The 19,993-nt window shown below is 39.9% G+C and overlaps 1 protein-coding gene across 1 annotated transcript; it reads right to left on the bottom strand.

The window, feature by feature from the left end:
* Nucleotides 1–9,686: 9,686 nt before the first annotated feature.
* Nucleotides 9,687–14,604, bottom strand: zgc:56585 (uncharacterized protein LOC393297 homolog). Its single transcript, XM_054625786.1, has 7 exons — nt 14,444–14,604; nt 14,221–14,344; nt 12,851–12,957; nt 12,439–12,535; nt 11,448–11,524; nt 10,927–11,084; nt 9,687–10,108 (listed from the first exon to the last, which is right to left on the bottom strand). The coding sequence occupies exons 1-7, from the start codon at nt 14,534–14,536 to the stop codon at nt 9,991–9,993; spliced, it is 774 nt and encodes a 257-aa protein (XP_054481761.1). The 5' UTR covers nt 14,537–14,604; the 3' UTR covers nt 9,687–9,990.
* Between the last annotated feature and the right edge of the window lie 5,389 nt (nt 14,605–19,993).

Genomic DNA, 19,993 nt, shown 5'->3' with positions numbered 1-19,993 from the left:
ACCTGCCATGGATGCAGTGTTGACAATGACCCCTCTGCGACCTCCAGTCAACTTGTTCATGTGCTCCAGGGCCAGGTAGGTTACCTTGACAACGCCCACCTACATGGGTGCACACGGAGGACGGAGGAGCTCTGCCAGGTGAGCAGATGTTAATATGTGAAGAGTTTTTTAATATTGCGGGTAATAAGTAGTGTGATCTGGCTGAGGTCAGACTATAATTTCTTACCAGGTTCATGGAGACGGTTTCTCCCATTCCGCCTCGTTCAAGATGCCGGCGTTGTTGCACAGGACGTCTATCCCGCCGAATGTCTCCACAGTTTTCTGAAAGGCAGCTTGAAAACAGGGATTGACTTTTAATTTTGTGGCCAAGTTGAACTCTAGCAGGCCGGTCGTAAAACATTTTCAGTGGTGATAATGAAAATAAGTGCGTGTCACCTTTGATTTGCTCCTCTGATTCAACCTTACAGTTGAGGAACAGAGTTCTCTGTTGTCCGTACTGTTTGTTGAGAGCTTCCTTCAAACTCTTCCCTGCAGATTCATTCACATCCAGGAGGGCTACCTGCACAGGTGGAGGACCACCAGATATATAAACATGTGCAATTCATGAATGCATTTTTTGGGATGGTTTCTAGAGATATACTGCCATTCAATGGGCACAGAAAATATATATGTATATGTCACAAAAACTGATGTCGATGAATACTTTTACCCATGTTTAAGTCATGATTAACTGCCAAACATACACTGTAAGTAATGCAAAACACAAAATAAGAGCTCTTGATTTTATCTTTTATGTATTACTTTGTAGTAAAACGTTCACCATTAAATGCAACTCTCAAAAAACTGCACATTGTTACATGTTATTGCACAAAATATATCCACAGAATTGCAAAACTGATGGCTCTTTGCTTGTTGTAATGTGAACAATAACACACAGGTGCCCATAAAATGTGTAACTGTGTCTAAACTCTTACCTTGGCACCGTTTTGCAAGAGTCTGCTCTAGTTAGCACTGCAGTTTTACCATTTAATGCCATGTCAGCTGTTCTTCAACTGTACAGGATCAACGCTGGACGAACAAAAGGATGAAGCGATAGAAGTTAGTGAGCTTTTTACACAGGGACACGGTGTTCAATATCTGTCAAACCCTCCTGGGCAGAGATATCTGAAATACCAACAGCCCATAGATTGGATCGATGTGGTCACATGACCGTCAATGCTCCTTGTCTTTATGGTTTAGGTCCAATCCCAATGTGCCTTAAGGCTCTGGAAGTGGTATAAATATAAATGTGACGGTGACTTATCACGTTTGATGAAACCAAAACATGTTATTTACAATTGTGGGGGGTTTTTGTGCCTAATTTGAACGTCTTTCAGGCTCCCGTCTCACCAGATGAGAGGTATAATTGTTGTAATTTTGTCAAAACACCTTTAATAACAAACATTAAAATAAATGGTTGATGAATAAACCAGGTGTGTAAGATAGACATGTGTAAAATGCTCAATGTTAAAGTTCATGTATTAAAATGTGTTCTCTTTGTTTACCTTTTCTTTTCTAGAGTTATTATTATTCAAATAGTTACATTAATCTTTTCTGTGTTATTTGAATGTTGACCTTTGGACGTCTAGTTTTACATTTCTTACATTTACATTTCTCCTCAGAAGGAGTGAATGTTTGAAAGTACCCACATTTTTGGTTCAGTACAGTAACTTATTTGAAGAAAATGACACTGTCATCCCGTTGACAGTCCAATAATTTCCATGATTTTTTAAGTGATATCCAAAATTCCCTGTGTAAAAACCTTTGACTCTAATATGTCAACAAAATTAAACCAACATTTTGAATCATGCCAATTAGCACATATTTATTAAGATAATGTCGCGTTGCAAAAATCATTATCAGGGGATATGCAAAAGTTCACAGTATGGAGAATATGTGCAATGTACAGATATAATATGAATCTGTGAATGTATGTTTTTATATTTTGAAACTGGTTGTTAAAGTCTGAAATTGGTCATGATTTTTTATTTAATGTTGTTCTAGGGAGTTCATTTGGTTATTTTGTAGGAATTAAACGTGGTCATTACTATGACTTTATTGCGTTTTAATAAAATACACTTGAATAAAAAACACTGTTGTAAAAGAATACACTGGTTTGTATTTTACTCTTTTGGTAATTTTTATTGTACTTTTTACAAATGTGAAGTTCACTGAATCATCACAACTTTAGACCAAGTTGAATAATTACAGAAAAATACAGAAAGTGAGAATTTATTTCTAATTGAATTTTTTTTATTTAATTAGTTATTAGATGTTGAACTGTGTGTGGGGGAACCGGGAACCCGGAGAAAACCCACTCACGCCACCCCAGTAGTCGAACACACAAACTGAAAGATGGCTCAGGTCCGGGAATCGAACCCTCGCCTTCTAGCTGTGTGTCAACCACTGAGGTGGCGATGAGAACTGGAGTACCTGGATGTGGGGCAGGACTGGAACTCTGTGTTGAATTCATTTTGAAGGAAAAAAAGACACATTACGAATCTTTTTTTCCCTCAAGATGAAAACCACATTAAAGAGTTGTTTTTGTCTTCAAAGGTCAATGAATGTGGGAGAAACCGGAGAACCCGGAGTAAACCCTAAGCGTTACCTTCACCTACACAACGCTTACCTCATTTCTCCGCCTGCACATGTTGGCGATGCCTCGGCCGATGGACGAGAAGAACTTGGAGATGCTGCTGCTCTTCGTTGACGCCATCACATGGTCTTTGACGGAGGAGACGATGCAGCTCTCAAGTGCCGCTTCCCCTAATTTCAGAGAGAGAAGCACCATTTCTGCACAGCCCCACTTCTTGCAGAGGTCCCTGAAGATGGTCTTATCGAGGTTCCTGAAAGTTTTCTGCGTGACGTCAAAGCGGACGCCCTCGAGCTCGGCCCACGTCCTCTCAAGCAGGGGCAGTATGATGGCCTGGGAATCGGCGGTGGTCGAGCTCACCTTGGATTTCTTGAACGCTCGTGAAACCAGCTTCTCCATGAAGATCTCCAGGGACATCTTCTGCTTTGCGTCCTGCAATGTGTTATCCTGCAACGGAGAAGCACGATTCGGCGGAGAAGCACTCTTCTGGTGGACGACCTCAGGTGATGGTGTCCGTGCCGGTGTCGTTGTCCGTGATGGTGTCCTTGCCCCTGATGGTGTCCTTGCCGGTGTCCGTGATGGTGTCGGTGCTGGTGTCCGAGCCGGTATACGTGATGGTGTCCGTGCTGGTGTACGTGTCCGTGCTGGTGTCGGTGATGGTGTCCGAGGCGGTGTACGTGCTGGTGTACGTGTCCATACCGGTGTCGGTGATGGTGTCCGAGCCGGTGTCGGTGATGGTGTCCGTGCTGGTGTACATGTCCGTGCCGGTGTCGGTGCTGGTGTCGGTGATGGTGTCCGAGCCGGTGTCGGTGATGGTGTCGGTGCTGGTGTACGTGTCCGTGCCGGTGTCGGTGATGGTGTCCGAGCCGGTGTCAGTGATGGTGTCGGTGCTGGTGTACGTGTCCATGCCGGTGTCCGTGCTGGTGTCGGTGATGGTGTCCGAGCCGGTATCGGTGCCGGTGCCGGTGTCGGTGATGGTGTCCGAGCCGGTGTAAGTGCTGGTGACTCGTTGGCCTTTAAGGCGCGTCTCATCCTTTTAGCGAGACGGTCCACCTGAGTGTTTTGCCACCACTCCAACAGACCCAGGAAGTTCCACACTTTGTCCCAAATCTCAGCGTACATGTCAGCTTGAGACTGAGGAACGCTGAGGGTCCCGTCTGACTCACTCCCTCTAGACGCTCCCTTGGGCTGCTTCCTCTCCGTCACACGTCTGAAGATGAAGTTACTCAGCACCCGTGTGATGATCAGGGCTTTTCCTTTTGGAATCCTCTTTAACATGGGCAGCACACATTCCTGGTTTCCGGCCTGTGGGGTTCCATCGTCCGCTGTCATGGTGGGGATGATGTCATTTATGTCTGACAGCGTCAAGGGGGCGCTTTTAGCGTTGGAGTGATGCTGAAATTTGGTCTTTAGTTGAACCAGCATGCGATTCAGCCAGGTTTTGACAAAGTGCTTTCCAAAAAAGCTCTTGAGTTTGCTTCCTTTGTCTGTCTCGGCTGGCTCGCTCTCCTGTTTGCCCTCCACTTCCTCAGATTCCTGCAGCTCTTGAAGGATGTCCTCATCAACTGTTATTTCCAGGGAGCTTTCAGACTGCAACCTCTCGTACTCAGAGTCTGACATTTCCTCCAAGAGAGAGTCAGTGATGCTACTCATCTCCCTCTGAATTATTTCTTGGGGTGATTGAACTCTCTCCGTCTCTGTCACGCTGTCTGATGGGACCTTCTCTGGGTTTTCTGTTCTCACAGGTGAAACCAGTGTTGATAGTGCTCATCACTGTCTGAGTTTTCTGGTTTTGGAGACTCATCAACTGGCGACTCCAGGTCGGTCATCACCAGGTCTTGGCTTTTTCTCTGCCGTTGTGGTCGAGGTGTGAAAATCCTTTTCATCTTGCCCGTAAATTTCTTTGTCATTTTCAGGGCGTGATGAACCATTGTGTTGAGTCTTCCAGGGGGAGTGATGTGCTGTGAATTGACACTTGCTGCGACCTCTGCGTTGATCAGGTCTTGCAAGCGGTCCATGCTTTTGCACTGGACTTGGCCTGGGATGTCCAGAACAACCTGAAAACAGAGTGTGACTTTGTCGCCCAGTCTGGCCTTGACGTTTTCTTCAGACACCGACATGTCTTTGCTCCCTAATTCTGTCTCGTAGGCTTTGGAGAACGTTGTTATCACCTCCAAAACCAGTTCTGCCATCAAAACGTTGGTGGTGTCATCTGGGGTGCCGGATTTTAACCGTCCCCACTGTTCTGCTGAAAGCCTCTTAAAAAAGGAGTCGATCAGTGGGTGAATTTCAAAAGAGACCTCCATCACCTGCTCCTTCTGTGCTTCTTTGGATTCATTCATGGTGCTTGTTGCCGTTTCATTATGGCCGATTACTTTCTGTGCTTTGATCTTCCGCTTTGCGTCCTGCACTGTGTTATCCGGCGCCGGAGAAGCACGATTCAGCGGAGCAGCGCTCTTCTGGTGGATGGTGTCCGTCAGGTGATGGTGTGGTGTCCGTGCCGGGGTCGGTATCGGTGATGGTGTCCGTCGGGGTCGGTATCGGTGATGGTGTCCGTGCCGGGGTCGGTATCGGTGATGGTGTCCGTGCCGGTGACAGTGTCGGTGATGGTGTCCGTGCTTGTGTCCGTGGTGGTGTCAGTGCTGGTGACTCGTTGGCCTTTAAGGCGCGTCTCATCTTTTAGCGAGACGGTCCACCTGAGTGTTTTGCCACCACTCCAACAGACCCAGGAAGTTCCACACTTTGTCCCAAATCTCAGCGTACATGTCAGCTTGAGACTGAGGAACGCTGAGGGTCCCGTCTGACTCACTCCCTCTAGACGCTCCCTTGGGTGGCTTCCTCTCCGTCACACGTCTGAAGATGAAGTTACTCAGCACCCGTGTGATGATCAGGGCTTTTCCTTTTGGAATCCTCTTTAACATGGGCAGCACACATTCCTGGTTTCCGGCCTGTGGGGTTCCATCGTCCGCTGCCATGGTGGGGATGATGTCATTTATGTCTGACAGCGTCAAGGGGGCGCTTTTAGCTTCGGAGTGATGCTGAAATTTGGTCTTTAGTTGAACCAGCATGCGATTCAGCCAGGTTTTGACAAAGTGCTTTCCAAAAAAGCTCTTGAGTTTGCTTCCTTTGTCTGTCTCGGCCGGCTCGCTCTCCTGTTTGCCCTCCACTTCCTCAGATTCCTGCAGCTCTTGAAGGATGTCCTCATCAACTATTATTTCCAGGGAGCTTTCAGACTGCAACCTCTCGTACTCAGAGTCTGACATTTCCTCCAAGAGAGAGTCAGTGATGCTACTCATCTCCCTCTGAATTATATCCTGGGGTGATTGAACTCTCTCCGTCTCTGTCACGCTGTCTGATGGGACCTTCTCTGAGTTTTCTGGTATTGGAGACTCATCAACTGGCGACTCCAGGTCGGTCATCACCAGGTCTTGGCTTTTTCTCTGCCGTTGTGTTTGAGGTCTGAAAATCCTCTTCATCTTGCCCGTGAATCTCCTTGCCATTTTCAGGGCGTGATGAACCATTGTGTCGAGTCTTCCGGGGGGAGTGATGTGCTGTGAATTGACACTGGCCGCGACCTCTGCGTTGATCATGTCTAGCAAGCGGTCCATGCTTTTGCACTGGACTTGGCCTGTGATGTCCAGAACAATGTTAAAACAGAATTTGACCGTCTCCCCCAGTCTGGCCTTGACGTCTTCTTCAGACACCGTTATGTTTTTGCTCTTTAATTCTGTCGCGTGGGCTTTGGACAACGTTGTTATCATCTCCAAAACCAGCTCTGCCATCAAAACTTTGGTGATTTCATCTGGTCTGCCAGATTTTAACCGTCCCCACTGTTTTGCTGAAAGCTTCATGAAAAAGGAGTCGATCAGCGGGTGGATTTCAAAACTGAACTCCATCTCCTGCATCTTCTGTGATTCCTCTGATTTATTCATGGTGCTTGTTGCCGTTTTATTATGGCCGATTACCTTCTGTGCTCTGTGCTCTGAGAGCTGACTGTCCTCGTCGCCTGTTGGGTTAAAACTGACGAGCAGTAGAAATGTTGGCTGGATATAGGCTTCAACAAATGTCCTACTTCAAAGAATCAAAGCCATGACATCACACATCAAAACCACTGGACCACAGCTGAAGCCAAACAAAAACAACTCCCGCAGCTCGGCAACCGTTGCTAGACAACGGCGGCGCAATTCCAAACAGACAAAAACTCTTTTATGTGGTTTTCATCTTGACCACACCTAGGTCTCACCTGGAGGTGGTCTCACCTCTCGAGCTCTCATCGCCACCTCAGTGGTCGACACACAGCTAGGAGGCGAGGGTTCGATTCCCGGACCTGAGCCATCTCTCAGTTTGTGTGTTCGACTACTGGGGTGGCGTGAGTGGGTTTTCTCCGGGTTCTCCGGTTCCCCCACACACAGTTCAACATCTAATAACTAATTAAATAAAAAATAATAAAATCAGAAATAAATTCTCACTTTCTGTATTTTTCTGTAATTATTCAACTTGGTCTAAAGTTGTGATGATTCAGTGAACTTCACATTTGTAAAAAGTACAATAAAAATTACCAAAAGAGTAAAATACAAACCAGTGTATTCTTTTACAACAGTGTTTTTTATTCAAGTGTATTTTATTAAAACGCAATAAAGTCAATTATTTCCTACAAAATAACCAAATTAACTTCCTAGAAGAACAACAATATTAAATCAAAAATCATGACCAATTTCAGACTTTAACAACCAGTTTCAAAATATAAAAACATACATTCACAGATCCATATTATCTCTGTACATTGCACATATTCTCCATACTGTGAACTTTTGCATATCCTCTGATAATTATTTTTGCAATTCAACATTATCTTAATAAATATGTGTTAGTTGGCATAATTCAAAATTTTGGTTTAATTTTGTTGACATATTAGAGTCAAAGGTTTTTTCACAGGGAATTTTGGATATCACTCCAAAAATCACGGAAATTATTGGACTGTCAACGGGATGACAGTGTCAAAAAAACACTACAATCAATGGATATAAGTCAAACAACATGTGCTCAAAGAAAAATATTGAAATGTGTTCATTTCAGGTGCAGTGGCGTGTACATTTTCTTCAAATAAGTTACTGTACTGAACCAAAAATGTGGGTACTTTCAAACATTCACTTCTTCTGAGGAGAAATGCAAATGTAAGAAATGTAAAACTAGACGTCCAAAGGTCAACATTTAAATAACACAGAAAAGATTACTGTAACTATTTGAAGAATAATGTAACTCTAGAAAAGAAAAGGTAAACAAAGAGAACACATTTTAATACATGAACTTTAACATTGAGCATTTAAGATTGTGCATTTTACACATGTCTATCTTACACACCTGGTTTATTCATCAACCATTTATTTTAATGTTTGTTATTAAAGGTGTTTTGACAAAATTACAACAATTATACCTCTCATCTGGTGAGACGGGAGCCTGAAAGACGTTCAAATTAGGCACAAAAACCCCCCACAATTGTAAATAACATGTTTTGGTTTCATCAAACGTGATAAGTTGATATTTATACCACTTCCAGAGCCTTAAGGCACATTGGGATTGGACCTAAACCATAAAGACAAGGAGCATTGACGGTCATGTGACCACATCGATCCAATCAATGGGCTGTTGGTATTTCAGATATCTCTGCCCAGGAGGGTTTGACAGATATTGAACACCGTGTCCCTGTGTAAAAAGCTCACTAACTTCTATCGCTTCATCCTTTTGTTCGTCCAGCGTTGATCCTGTACAGTTGAAGAACAGCTGACATGGCATTAAATGGTAAAACTGCAGTGCTAACTAGAGCAGACTCTTGCAAAACGGTGCCAAGGTAAGAGTTTAGACACAGTTACACATTTTATGGGCACCTGTGTGTTATTGTTCACATTACAACAAGCAAAGAGCCATCAGTTTTGCAATTCTGTGTATATATTTTGTGCAATAACATGTAACAATGTGCAGTTTTTTGAGAGTTGCATTTAATGGTGAACGTTTTACTACAAAGTAATACATAAAAGATAAAATCAAGAGCTCTTATTTTGTGTTTTGCATTACTTACAGTGTATGTTTGGCAGTTAATCATGACTTAAATATGGGTAATCTCATTCATCTACATTACTTTTTGTGACATATATGTAAGGGATAAACCAACTGCTTGAGTTGCTCCGTGCCCATTGAAGGTTAGCTATAAAAGGCAATTAATGTCAACTGTTCAGTGCTGCAGTTTGTATCTAACAAATAATAATATAATATATATAATAGAACCACACGTCTTCTTAAAATTTAAACATAATGTATCTCATTATCTTAAATATAATCCTACAACTGCCTGTGATAAGTACTGTGTTGTTTTACTGCACTGTGGCAGTTAACAGTGTTGGAAAGTAAGTTAATTTACTTAAGCACTGTACATAAGTACAGTTTTGAGGTACTTGTGTGAAGTGTTTCCACTTTCTGCCACATTATACTTGTACTCATATTATATTTCAGAGGCAGATATTATCTTTTAACAGCTATAGTTACTAGTTACTTTCTTATGTGACCAGTTTATGATGCAGAGATTAAAGAAGATTACTACCCAATAGTACATGTATTTAAAATTACCACCACTTTGACAAAGTACCCTATTAAAATACCGCTTTCGTATTAATACATCAAATACAAATGATTAGATAATATAACACTGACTTTGGTCATTCAGTATAATGAGTACTTAAGCTTTCTATCATTTAAGTACAAATACTAAGCATCTCTTAGTAAAGGCACTGGTCTCTGCGGTAAAACGGCAAAAATAAATATTTGTGTTTATTTCAAACTAGAATTATATGATATTAAGTGAAGATTGACTTGTGATTCTGAAATAAAATGAGCAGCAATTACCGAGAGATAAAATTAAGATTTACTTTATTGAACTTTTTTGGATGAACTGACTCATTTATGATGGACAGGTTTGCCAGTTAAATAGCGGCACCTTGTGGTCAGTTTGTAAAATTACATTCTGGATTTTAAATCTTTCAAAAGTTCCAACTCAGATAGGTGTTGATCCAGTGGTCTGTTTATTGTTGTAATTTCTAACGACACACAGGTGCACATTTATTCCAATTGTCATCATAGTTAAGAATTAATTTAACTACTAAAAAAAGGAAAAAAACCTGTAGAAGATGCACAAAGCCGTGTACATTTTATTGAATACTCATTAAGACAATTTCGCTTAAATCCCTTGTCTGCTGAATGCCTCCACTTGAGGCATTCAGTTTTTATTTGTACATTAAAGCACTGAGAAAACATTGCTGCTTTGATTCAAAGATCCAGTTCTGTTTGCTGTTTGTCATTGCATAAAGTTACTGGAATGAAGGAAAATTCACGTATTCCCTTCCTTTAGGGGAAATCAGGCAGGCCTCTCCGTTCTTTGTCTCGTCCGTCACCATCTCCAGAACGGACTCTGCTACATCAGACATGCTGAAAGAAAAAGGTACAATAATGTTAACATGGTCAAGATAATGTACTTTAAAATGTACTTAGTGCGGGGCGATATTTCAATATGATAATTCATTGTTCTTTAATGGAATCATATCGTGATATATCATAGTTTGGGATGAAGAGTCACTTTTCACCTGTCAAATCAATTGCCAACTATTTTGGTAATCAATTAAATAGGTTTGAGTAATTATTAAAGAGAAATTCTCAGATTCCAGCTCCTTAAATGTGAATCTGGTCTATTTACTCCTCTATCACAGTAGACTGAATATCTTTGAGTTGTATAAACAAAAGACATTTGGCGTTAAGAAACACTTTGGGATTGTTTTGTTTTTTTACCATTTTATAGACAGCTAATCAATTAATCAAGAAAATATTCGACAGATTAATACACAATGAAAATAGTTGTTAGATTCAGCTCTATACTAATACACAATTATGTCATCTAAATTAATAATAACAAGCCCCTACTAACTCAAATTCCTTTAGAAAATCTGATTATCTTGCACTTAACTTCTAAGTTAAATGAGAAAATACTCAGTGTCCAATTAACACAAACCATATGGTTTAATATAGACTATTTATTGACTTACCATAAAACATGCTTTATCGGGATATATATGGTTATGGGGATATTCAATTTATCTATATTGTGATTGAAGATTTGGCCATAATACCCAGCATGAATAACATGAGAGGGGTCTTAAAAATGAAAAAAATTGTTAGAAAGATGAAATGGACCAACAATGTAGATTTCTTTGTACCACCTTTTTAACAAAACCACACAAGCAAAGACTCACTCTATAATCCCTAATACATCCATTAATTGCTGGGTTGCATCAGCCAGGTGGGAGAATTGTCCCAGGTTGGATTTAATAGCGGAGAAGAGGTTTGTTTGGACGAAACCGGGACAAAGGACATTGAACCGGATACCGTAACCTGATGCTGTGGAGGCGGCCTGTTAAAAAGACAAACACATACAGACAAACTTCAAATGTTTAGAGGCACAATGTAGAATGAAAGCGCTGGAAGGGGGAAAAAAGCTGTATCCTTCCTGAATAATAGCAATTTAATTAAATGTCTATTCAACAGCCTTTAGGCAATTATGTCAAACCAGTTAGAGGATTTTGATCCAGCTTCTCATGAGGAGAAGAATAAGTTAGCTATCTCATGATCCAAAGTTATATAGGACTTAAGGTTATAAAGTATATTTAGTATAATTTGTCTCTACATGCACTTGGAAAAACAATGTATTTGACCCCTTGTACGCAGATGTTTTCTTAATCTAAATGCACTGTGTTCTGGGAAACACCGTCCTTACCGCCATGGCCCGAGTGAAGCCGACCACTCCGTGCTTAGTGGCTGTATACACGGGACAGCTTGGAAGAGGGCCGAGACCTGCGGATATATTATATATTATATAAGTAAACATAAGTAAACATAAGGGTTAAATCCTGACTAATGGGGATGTAACAAAATTCTACGTTCTCTTTTATTTTCATGCAATAATGTTGACGCCTTGGACAAGATATATTGACGAAACGGCAAACACAGTTATCATGAGCGTTATTTAAAAAATGCTAACATTGTGACTGTTGAGACGGCGGCTAGAAGCTAACAGAGCTAACAGTGCAAACAACGACAAAAGGGCTTTCAGCTAACGGTGTTAACCTGCAGGGGAACCGGAAGTTGGGTGCTACGCTTTTGCAACAACCCCGTTGGTTTGTTTTCTGTGACTTCTGTAGCATGAAAGCATGGTGGAACTAACAAGCTAGCTGGCTAAATAGCGGGAAGCTGGCTAATTCCACCATGCTTTTATGCTACACTGGTTACAGAAAAGGGCTCGTACAGCAGGCTGGAGGTTAACAGTCCGTTGAACTAACTAACCGCTGGTCCGCAGAAGGACAAGCTAACAGGCTAACTAGCCGGCCATCCGTCTCCAGAGCAGCGTCCACTCTTTAATACTGACGTGCGTTTCTAGTCTTTTATTTTGTACTAGTCAAATGAGGCTGCTGAAACTCTTTGCAAACCAAATAATGTTTGCAAAATCTGAGTATTAACATACCTGCAAATCCAGTTAATAACAAAGACTCAAACATGGCACAGACTGCATATTAAATATTGTGAATTTCATGTGTCTGAAAAGCACAATGTGTCATAACTAGAACTTCTTGTGCAACCTTTTGAAATGGCGTTATCATAAATGCCTTTCCCAATGCCAAAACATGTCTATTTTCTCTTCAGGAATGCAAATAATTCTGTTATCTTTTGCTGGTAAAAACAACACACTTGCAGTGCATGATGGGTCTTACCTGCCATGGATGACGTGTTGACGACGACTCCTCCCCGACCTCTGCTCAACTTGCTCATGTGCTCCAGAACCAGGTAGGTCCCTCTGATAACACCCATCTACAACACAGAACACGTACTGTTGATTTTGGTGTTGAAAGCCTTAAATCCATTTTTTTTTTTGTGTTCATGCATACTTTGGTTTTTCTTTATGTTTCAAATGCTGTTATTATTATGTTTTTTGCTGCTTAAAAGAAGGACATGTTGCGATATCCCGGTTGTGCAAACAGTACAAAGAATGCGGTTTGTTTCATACAAACTGCATTCTTTGTACTGTTTGAAACAAACTGCATTTTTTGGTGCTGCGGTCTCATATCCCTTGAAGGAGTTGTGCAACTGGGCAAATGTCAGTTTGTTACTCTCACGACTTCCTACCATGTTTATGGAAACAGTTTTCTCCCACGTGTTCTCGTTCAGGATGCCAGCATTGTTGCACAGGATGTCTATTCCTCCAAAGGTTTCTGACGTTTTCCGAAAGGCAGCTTTAGAGCAGAAAAAAAGAAAAACATTACATTACATTACATTACAGTCAAGCAGACGCTTTTATCCAAAACTTACAGGAAGTGTATTCAACATAGGTATTCAAGAGAACTACTAGTCACCAGAAGTCATAAGTGCATCTCCTTTCTTAAACAAGCATCTTAAAGCATAAACCAGAGCAAAAGTATAGTGCAGAGGCAAATTTACGAAAGCAATAATTGCAACAGACTTAAAAAACAGTTTTAGTCATAGTGGTTTTCATTTCATAAGCAGGTTGAGCTTTTCCTCGTTCATTTTTTTTATGGCCTACTTTAGTGTAGCATCCTTCACAGTGGAGATGCAATGATTAATCAGCTAATTAATCAATCCATCACAAGAAAACGACTCAGCAACTATTCTGAGGATCCATGAATCATGTAAGAACAAAAATAAAATGAATCCTTCTTTTTTTTTTTTGCGAACCGTTTGTCTGACAGAAATAATAAAAATTATAATTAAATAAATTATAATAAATGAATAAATACTAAATAAATTGATAAATACATAATTAAATAAATTATAAAATATAATAAGAATGATAATGATAATGAAAATAAATGTAAGTTGCACAACATTACAATTATTAATATTTGTAACTAGTGATTCATATATTTGTCATAAGTCTTTTGTCATTAACAAAAAGAAGCTTAAACATGAAGTATAAAATCCAGCACGTACACGTACAACAACTTACCGTTTAATCTTTGTATACTTAAAAACAGGTTGCACTTTTGTGTGGTAACGGCAAAACTTTCATGAGTATTCAGGCTTCAGGGTGTTTTAATTCCCTCCCTATTGTCAACATGATGATATAAAGTCTCAACTTTAACCATAATTATTGTAATTGTATACCCCAAGCTTACTAACAAACTGGTTCATCCACATGAAATGCAGCGATTAAAAAGCCATCTGGCATCCTTAAACTGTCCCAAGTGTGTGTTTGTGTTTCCTGCAGAAACAAAACTCTGCAACTCAGCTTCATGCATTTCTAGACTTGTTTATTCCAATGAGTAAATCTCCAGCTGTTTTCCTCTTCTCAGACCTTCCCCCACTTACCCACTGTGTTTATGTAGTGTGTGTGTGTGTGTGTGTGTGTGTGTGTGTGTGTGTGTGTGTGTGTGTGTGTGTGTGTGTGTGTGTGTGTGTGTGTGTGTGTGTGTGTGTGTGTGTGTGTGTGTGTGTGTGTGTGTGTGTGTGTGTGTGTGTGTGTGTGTGTGTGTGTGTACCTTTGATCTGCTCCTCTGATTCAACATTGCAGTTCAGGAACAAAGTTCTGTCTGGGCCATACTCTTTGTTCAGGACTTCTATTAAACTCTTTCCTGCAGTTTCATTCACATCCAGGAGGGCTACCTGCACAGGTGACAGGACCACCAGATACACACTTAGTTAATTACACAAACAAATCCTCCACTTTCAATGTTTTTAGATTTGGAGGAAACAAACTCTTACCTTGGCACCGTTTTTCAAGAGGATCTCCGTAATTGCTTTCCCTATCCCCATCACTGCTCCAGTCACCACTGCGGCTTTTCCGTTCAATGCCATTTTATTTTTTTTGTAGTTGCTTGGTGAGAAGACAGGAGGCACTGAGCTTTAGGGCTCTCTGCAAATAAACAAGTATGATGCAGAAGCATTGATTTTAGAGAAGTGGGTGTGCGTAAAAGTGTCTCCGCCCATCTCCAAGAGAGCATACCCATCTGTTGTGAAACAATCCTAAATGAAATTAGAAACCTTTTTCGGAAGCATTTATGTATTTAGATATTGCTGATTTGATATACTGGTCATTATTTGAACACATGACTCTGGTGAGTTGCGCTCACATCCCGACATGACTCCAAATTTCCGTTGAAAACCTTTTTTTTTAAAGATGTGACACTATTTTACTGTGACATCACATGTAGGTGCATGCTATGACATGACTGAATACATGTTTTTCTTTGGAGGGACGCGTTGTTCAATTCGGCACATGTGCATGTTGTTGATATTTTAATAAAAGATCCAACTTTTATCCACAAACTCAGCAAAGCAACCAGTGTGGACGCTTAACAAATACTAAAGTTTGATTAGACAATAGGTAAGAGCCTGGTGATGTATTTTATGAATGCCGAATTTAAGAGTGTTTCCTTGAGTCCATGAAACACCATTTAATTAAAATCCAAATTCTTTGTATTTCTGTTTATATACAAGGCAGTGTTAATCTGCCACATTTTGAAAAGGAGTTTTGGCAAGACTGAGAACAAGGCTCAAACAGGGTCAAATGTTCACATGTGGCCACTAGATGGAGGTATAGTTCTGTGGGACATGATGGCTTCATTGACATGTCTTTAAATCAATATTAATAGAACAATCAATAAGTTGAGTATTCCAGTTCCTCCTGATTTTTTTTTCCCCACAACTCCTTTGTGTTTGTTTACATCCATGAAGTGTTTACCCTATGCAATCATCCTGGTTATTTCAAAGGGATGCTATTTTCCGGGGAGTGAGTTTCAGCAGCAGCACTATCAGCTGGTTTCAGGTTTGGCACACCCTGTCCTGATAGCCCTCATTATACTGGTGTTTCAAACTGGTTTTACTCAGATAATGTTGGGAGTTGAGTTTTTTGTGAGTTGAAGGAGCTGAATGAAATACTACAGATGAGTTAACACTTTATGGATGATGGTCTTTCTTAAATGAACATAAAAAAACATATTTTTCCATTTGAAATGATGAAGGCCCTTGTGCTACATCACAGTCATACAAAATACAAAGCTTATCTCTTTACTTTAAGTTACTTTACAAAATGAACCGCCATATTGGGTAGATTATAATGAGAATAAATATCAAACTAAATTCTAAAGTCCTACCTTCTAAACTAATCCTATCCTGCAGAACTCTCTGTCAAGGTGTATCACACCCACCCCTCCTTCCAAAGGTACAGTAGCAGCATGTGTATTAGGTTTCCTACCCGTGACTGTGTGTATGTGTGTGTGTGTTTGTGTTTGTGTGTGTGTGTGTATGTGTGTGTGTGTTTGTGTTTGTGTGTGTGTATGCCTGTTGCTTAAAGGGTTTAGATAAGAATACTTGGCAAGACTGTGCATGCTGCTGCAACAGCAGAGCTCACTGAAGGAAATACTGTGTTAGAGTCTGACACAACGACAAGTAATGTGTCAGAAACTGTTGCAACAAAAGCGAGAGAACCGCAGACATAACTTCAGTTCAGAGCTCAGCGGGCCCTGATAAAGTTCTGTAATTTAATATGACTTTAATAAGAACAACAACTGCCTGTTTTGATTATAACAGAAACGGCAGAAATAAATAGATTAACCAACCAACTCTGCTCCCAGGAGACCAAACAAACCAAAAAACTGATAGTATAACTCAAATATATCCATCTTGCAATATAAATAATCTGTGCAATCCACTGTGCAATATTAACAATCATTGTCTGTTTATATAATATTTTAGTTATTGTCATTTTTTAACTTATTTATTATGCTTTACTGTGTGATTCCTTATTTCATATACTTGTTTTGATCTTGTTTTCTACCCATCTCTCTTATTTGTTTGTTTGCACTATCCACTCTGCTGCTGTAATCTTGCAACTTTCCTCCAAGTACCTCCAAAAGTCATAAATATGAGATAATCTGTCTGAACATTGACTCCCTAGAGTGAACTTTAACTGGGACATTTTGTATGGACGTCTTTTATTCTTTATTTGGATCTCCGTTAGCTTCCACAAAGTGATCGTTGGTCTTCCATGCAAAAAAACCAACAACCAAGAAAATCACAAACAATAGGTTAAAACCCTTAATTTAAATGCAATATCACTAAAACAAAGGTTGTGAAACAAGCCTAAAATAGAAAATCTAAAAATAAGTGAAATAACATAACATTTTTGCTTGGAACAGAAGACGATCTGTATGTCTGAATCGTTTCTCCACTTCAACAAGTATTTAAGTGTCTTACAACCATAAAAACATCTTGTACGTTCTCTCAGTTATATCTATTGTATTGTAAATTTTATATTTTGTTTTTTGTGCATTTTTGTTATTTTTTATTTTTTAATCGTAGCTGCTCCAACAGCATGATTTCCACTAGGATTAATGTTTATCTTTGCATCAGTGAAAAAAACATGTTGACTGGGAGCTGTAACTCACTATATCTGTTGGTAATTGTTTGTATTTTACTGTTGCCTTCACCAAAACTCACTGTGGTAAAGAATAAATGACTACAACATGAGTTTTATTGTGCACTGACCTCGTGTCCTAATGTGCCACTAGGTGGAGTGCAGAGTCGCCACATGGTGACATGTTGCCTGTTTCACTGAGTCCATTACATCATAGTCTCTCAGATACAGAAAGTTTAAACACATGGACACAAAAAGAGAGTTCCTTTATCGTCTACATTTTCAACCAATGTATTTATGTGTCCATTTTTGTACCTTTTTTAAAATAATATTATAATAATAATAAATAAATAAATTATACATCATAAATAAAAAAAATCATCATGCAGTTTTTTCTTACCAATTTGTATTACTTATTACATATCAGTAATATGTTGAATGTACCATTCATTGTTTTAACAAGTCTTATTTAAATATTTTTATACTTTTGTCACTGATATCTTTCCATTCTTTGGAAAAATCCTTAAACTCTGATGTATAATTATTATTACTGTTATTTTTTTATTATTATTATGATCATTATAACAAAGACAGACAGAAGGACAGATTATTATTTAACAATTTAAATGTTGTGTTAATATTCCTATTAATATTATTGTTTAGTCATTGTTTTTTTAACTTTCATGCCAATAAAGCCACATTCAATGTAATAAATGTGATTTATTTATTTATTTTTATGGATAGATGCCTGTGCCATTCATCGTTTTAACAAAATCTTACATTATTTTCTAAATATTTATACTAAATACTTTACTTGAGATTTTAGAAACACCTAGAAGAGGTGTGGGGACGACAACAAGTCTGTGTCTGAGATCAATTACAAATTTTGAATTTTTCCAAATGAATCCAGCTCCACCACACCAAACTGTTTTTGACATATAGGCCATCGTAAAACGACAGCATACTAAATATATATATTCAGAGGCACAAATCTAACCAATAGGAACGGTTATGAAAAAGCGTCTCTCCATCCACCTCTGTGAACTCACACCGGGCCCACAGAGGCCCCCCGAGCCCGTCCTGCTTACGTGGGCAAATCTGCCATTTAACTGCTTTCAACTGTGATCTGCTGACCAGCTGCTGACTTGTGTTTTCACCGCGGTGGCCCGCTGCCATTTCACTGGTGATTGCACCGCTAAAGAGCTCCAGAGAGCCGGACAATGCTCGAGAGCTTTACATGTCACCAGTGTCATCGGACGCAAAGAATGGGGACGCCGCCATTGAACCCAATATCAGCCCTGTTTACAGTGAGGGGGGCCTCGATGGGCCGGCGGGGGAGGGGGGGGGGGAGGATGATGAGTGTGTGTGTGTGTCTACATGTGAATACCTTCAGGAGACTGTTAATGCAAACTCTTTGGTGTGTGTTTAGAGATTATGTGCTCCGAGGGTGTGTGACAGGTACTACAGGGAAGTGTGTTTTGTCGCACAAAAACAAACTCTGGTGTGTTCGGGGTTGAACAACAACATCCGAGTGAAGTGACCTGTGCACGACAAACGGCGTGAGGTCTGTCGTCACGCCAACAGCGCCGCTCTGCTATTGAAGTGCTTCTGCCACAGACGCATTCAAGTCTTTTTGAAAACAGATAATTACAGAGGTCAAATATGTGATAAAGATTTTAAAAAAATGAATGAAAACTATCACCAAAGTGTTTTTTATTCAATATCAATCCACATTCACATGCTTTTTCGCAAAAATGTAGCTTATAAATGCAACGCTGGTTTAGCAAAAGGCCCTCAAACCTCAGAAGTCAGAGCGTAAAAGCATTGCAGATCGCTTTCAAAATGGCTTCTGCTTCCAACTGCAATACCACGTACCTGTAACGTTACTTTTTGATGATTGATGAGCTCGACATATTGTTACCCAAACAAAAACAACAAAACGTGTGACAGAGTTACAGAACATCTTTGGAGCCGTGTTACCGAGGCATTTTTGGATATGTCTAGTGTTTAAAAATGTTGAATTCAAACGTGCTAAATTCAAAACTCGGGCATTAATATAGCAGCAAACAACTATTGGCTTTCTAAAAAGTAATGTCTACCTGAGCAGAGAATGAAGTCACTCTCCAGTTCCCCCTCAGGTAAACACTGTTAGCACTGTTGACACTGTTGCTGTTGTTTGCACTGTTAGCTGATAGCCGCTGACATAGTCGTTGCCATGTTGAGTCATTTAGAGGCAATAGAAATGCTCCTAATTTTGAAATTTGGCACATTTAATGAAATGTTTTTCTAATTTGATATGTCAAATTTCCGTTGGGAAATCTTAGATTTCATCATCTTAGGACTTTAACCTTTTCACGGTGTGTTTTCAGTTCAATTGTAACATTTAGGTCACCCAAATATGTCTTCTGCTTTCGGTTGTACTTTGGCTGGCCCTTACTGGTTGCAAGAAAAAGATGGTGACGACCAAAGTGCTGAACTCAAGGCTTCAAAATGGCAGATGATAAAAACCAACGGGAAATCGGAAAAAACAGCACCCCTAAAGCTCAATAATTATCAGGTTCTTTTATTAGTAGAAAAATAGAAGCATAAAATCGTCTCTCTTGTCGTTGTTAGAGTTAGAGTCTGGGCTCTCTTGCGCCCAATGCAGTGACTTCCTGGAGTCTCTGCTGGTTGACTCCATGAAGTCACTGCATCACATTGAACATGACACAAACAGTCTTACATCTTAAAATATTACAATACATTTTGCAGTTATATGCGGAAACTTAAAGAATATATCGATCCAACACAACACTTATTGACATTTTCGCTATTTCACCGTCAAAACCGGACTTCTATAACTTGGAAAAATAATAATGACAAGATGACTGCAAAGAATGTAACAATCTTAAAATGGA

The sequence above is a fragment of the Anoplopoma fimbria genome, chromosome 24 (assembly GCF_027596085.1).
Source record: "Anoplopoma fimbria isolate UVic2021 breed Golden Eagle Sablefish chromosome 24, Afim_UVic_2022, whole genome shotgun sequence".
NCBI classification, from domain to species: Eukaryota; Metazoa; Chordata; class Actinopteri; order Perciformes; family Anoplopomatidae; genus Anoplopoma; species Anoplopoma fimbria.
This window is presented reverse-complemented; position numbering and strand designations above follow the sequence as displayed.

Coding starts and splice junctions, on each gene's coding strand:
- zgc:56585 (XM_054625786.1), bottom strand. CDS start 14,536: ATGGCATTGAACGGAAAAGCCGCAGTGGTGACTGGAGCAGTGATGGGG. Junction 11,525..12,438: donor CAACACGTCATCCATGGCAG/GTAAGACCCATC, acceptor ATATATCCGCAG/GTCTCGGCCCTCTTCCAAGC. Junction 10,109..10,926: donor GATGTATTAGGGATTATAGA/GTGAGTCTTTGC, acceptor TTTTTCTTTCAG/CATGTCTGATGTAGCAGAGT.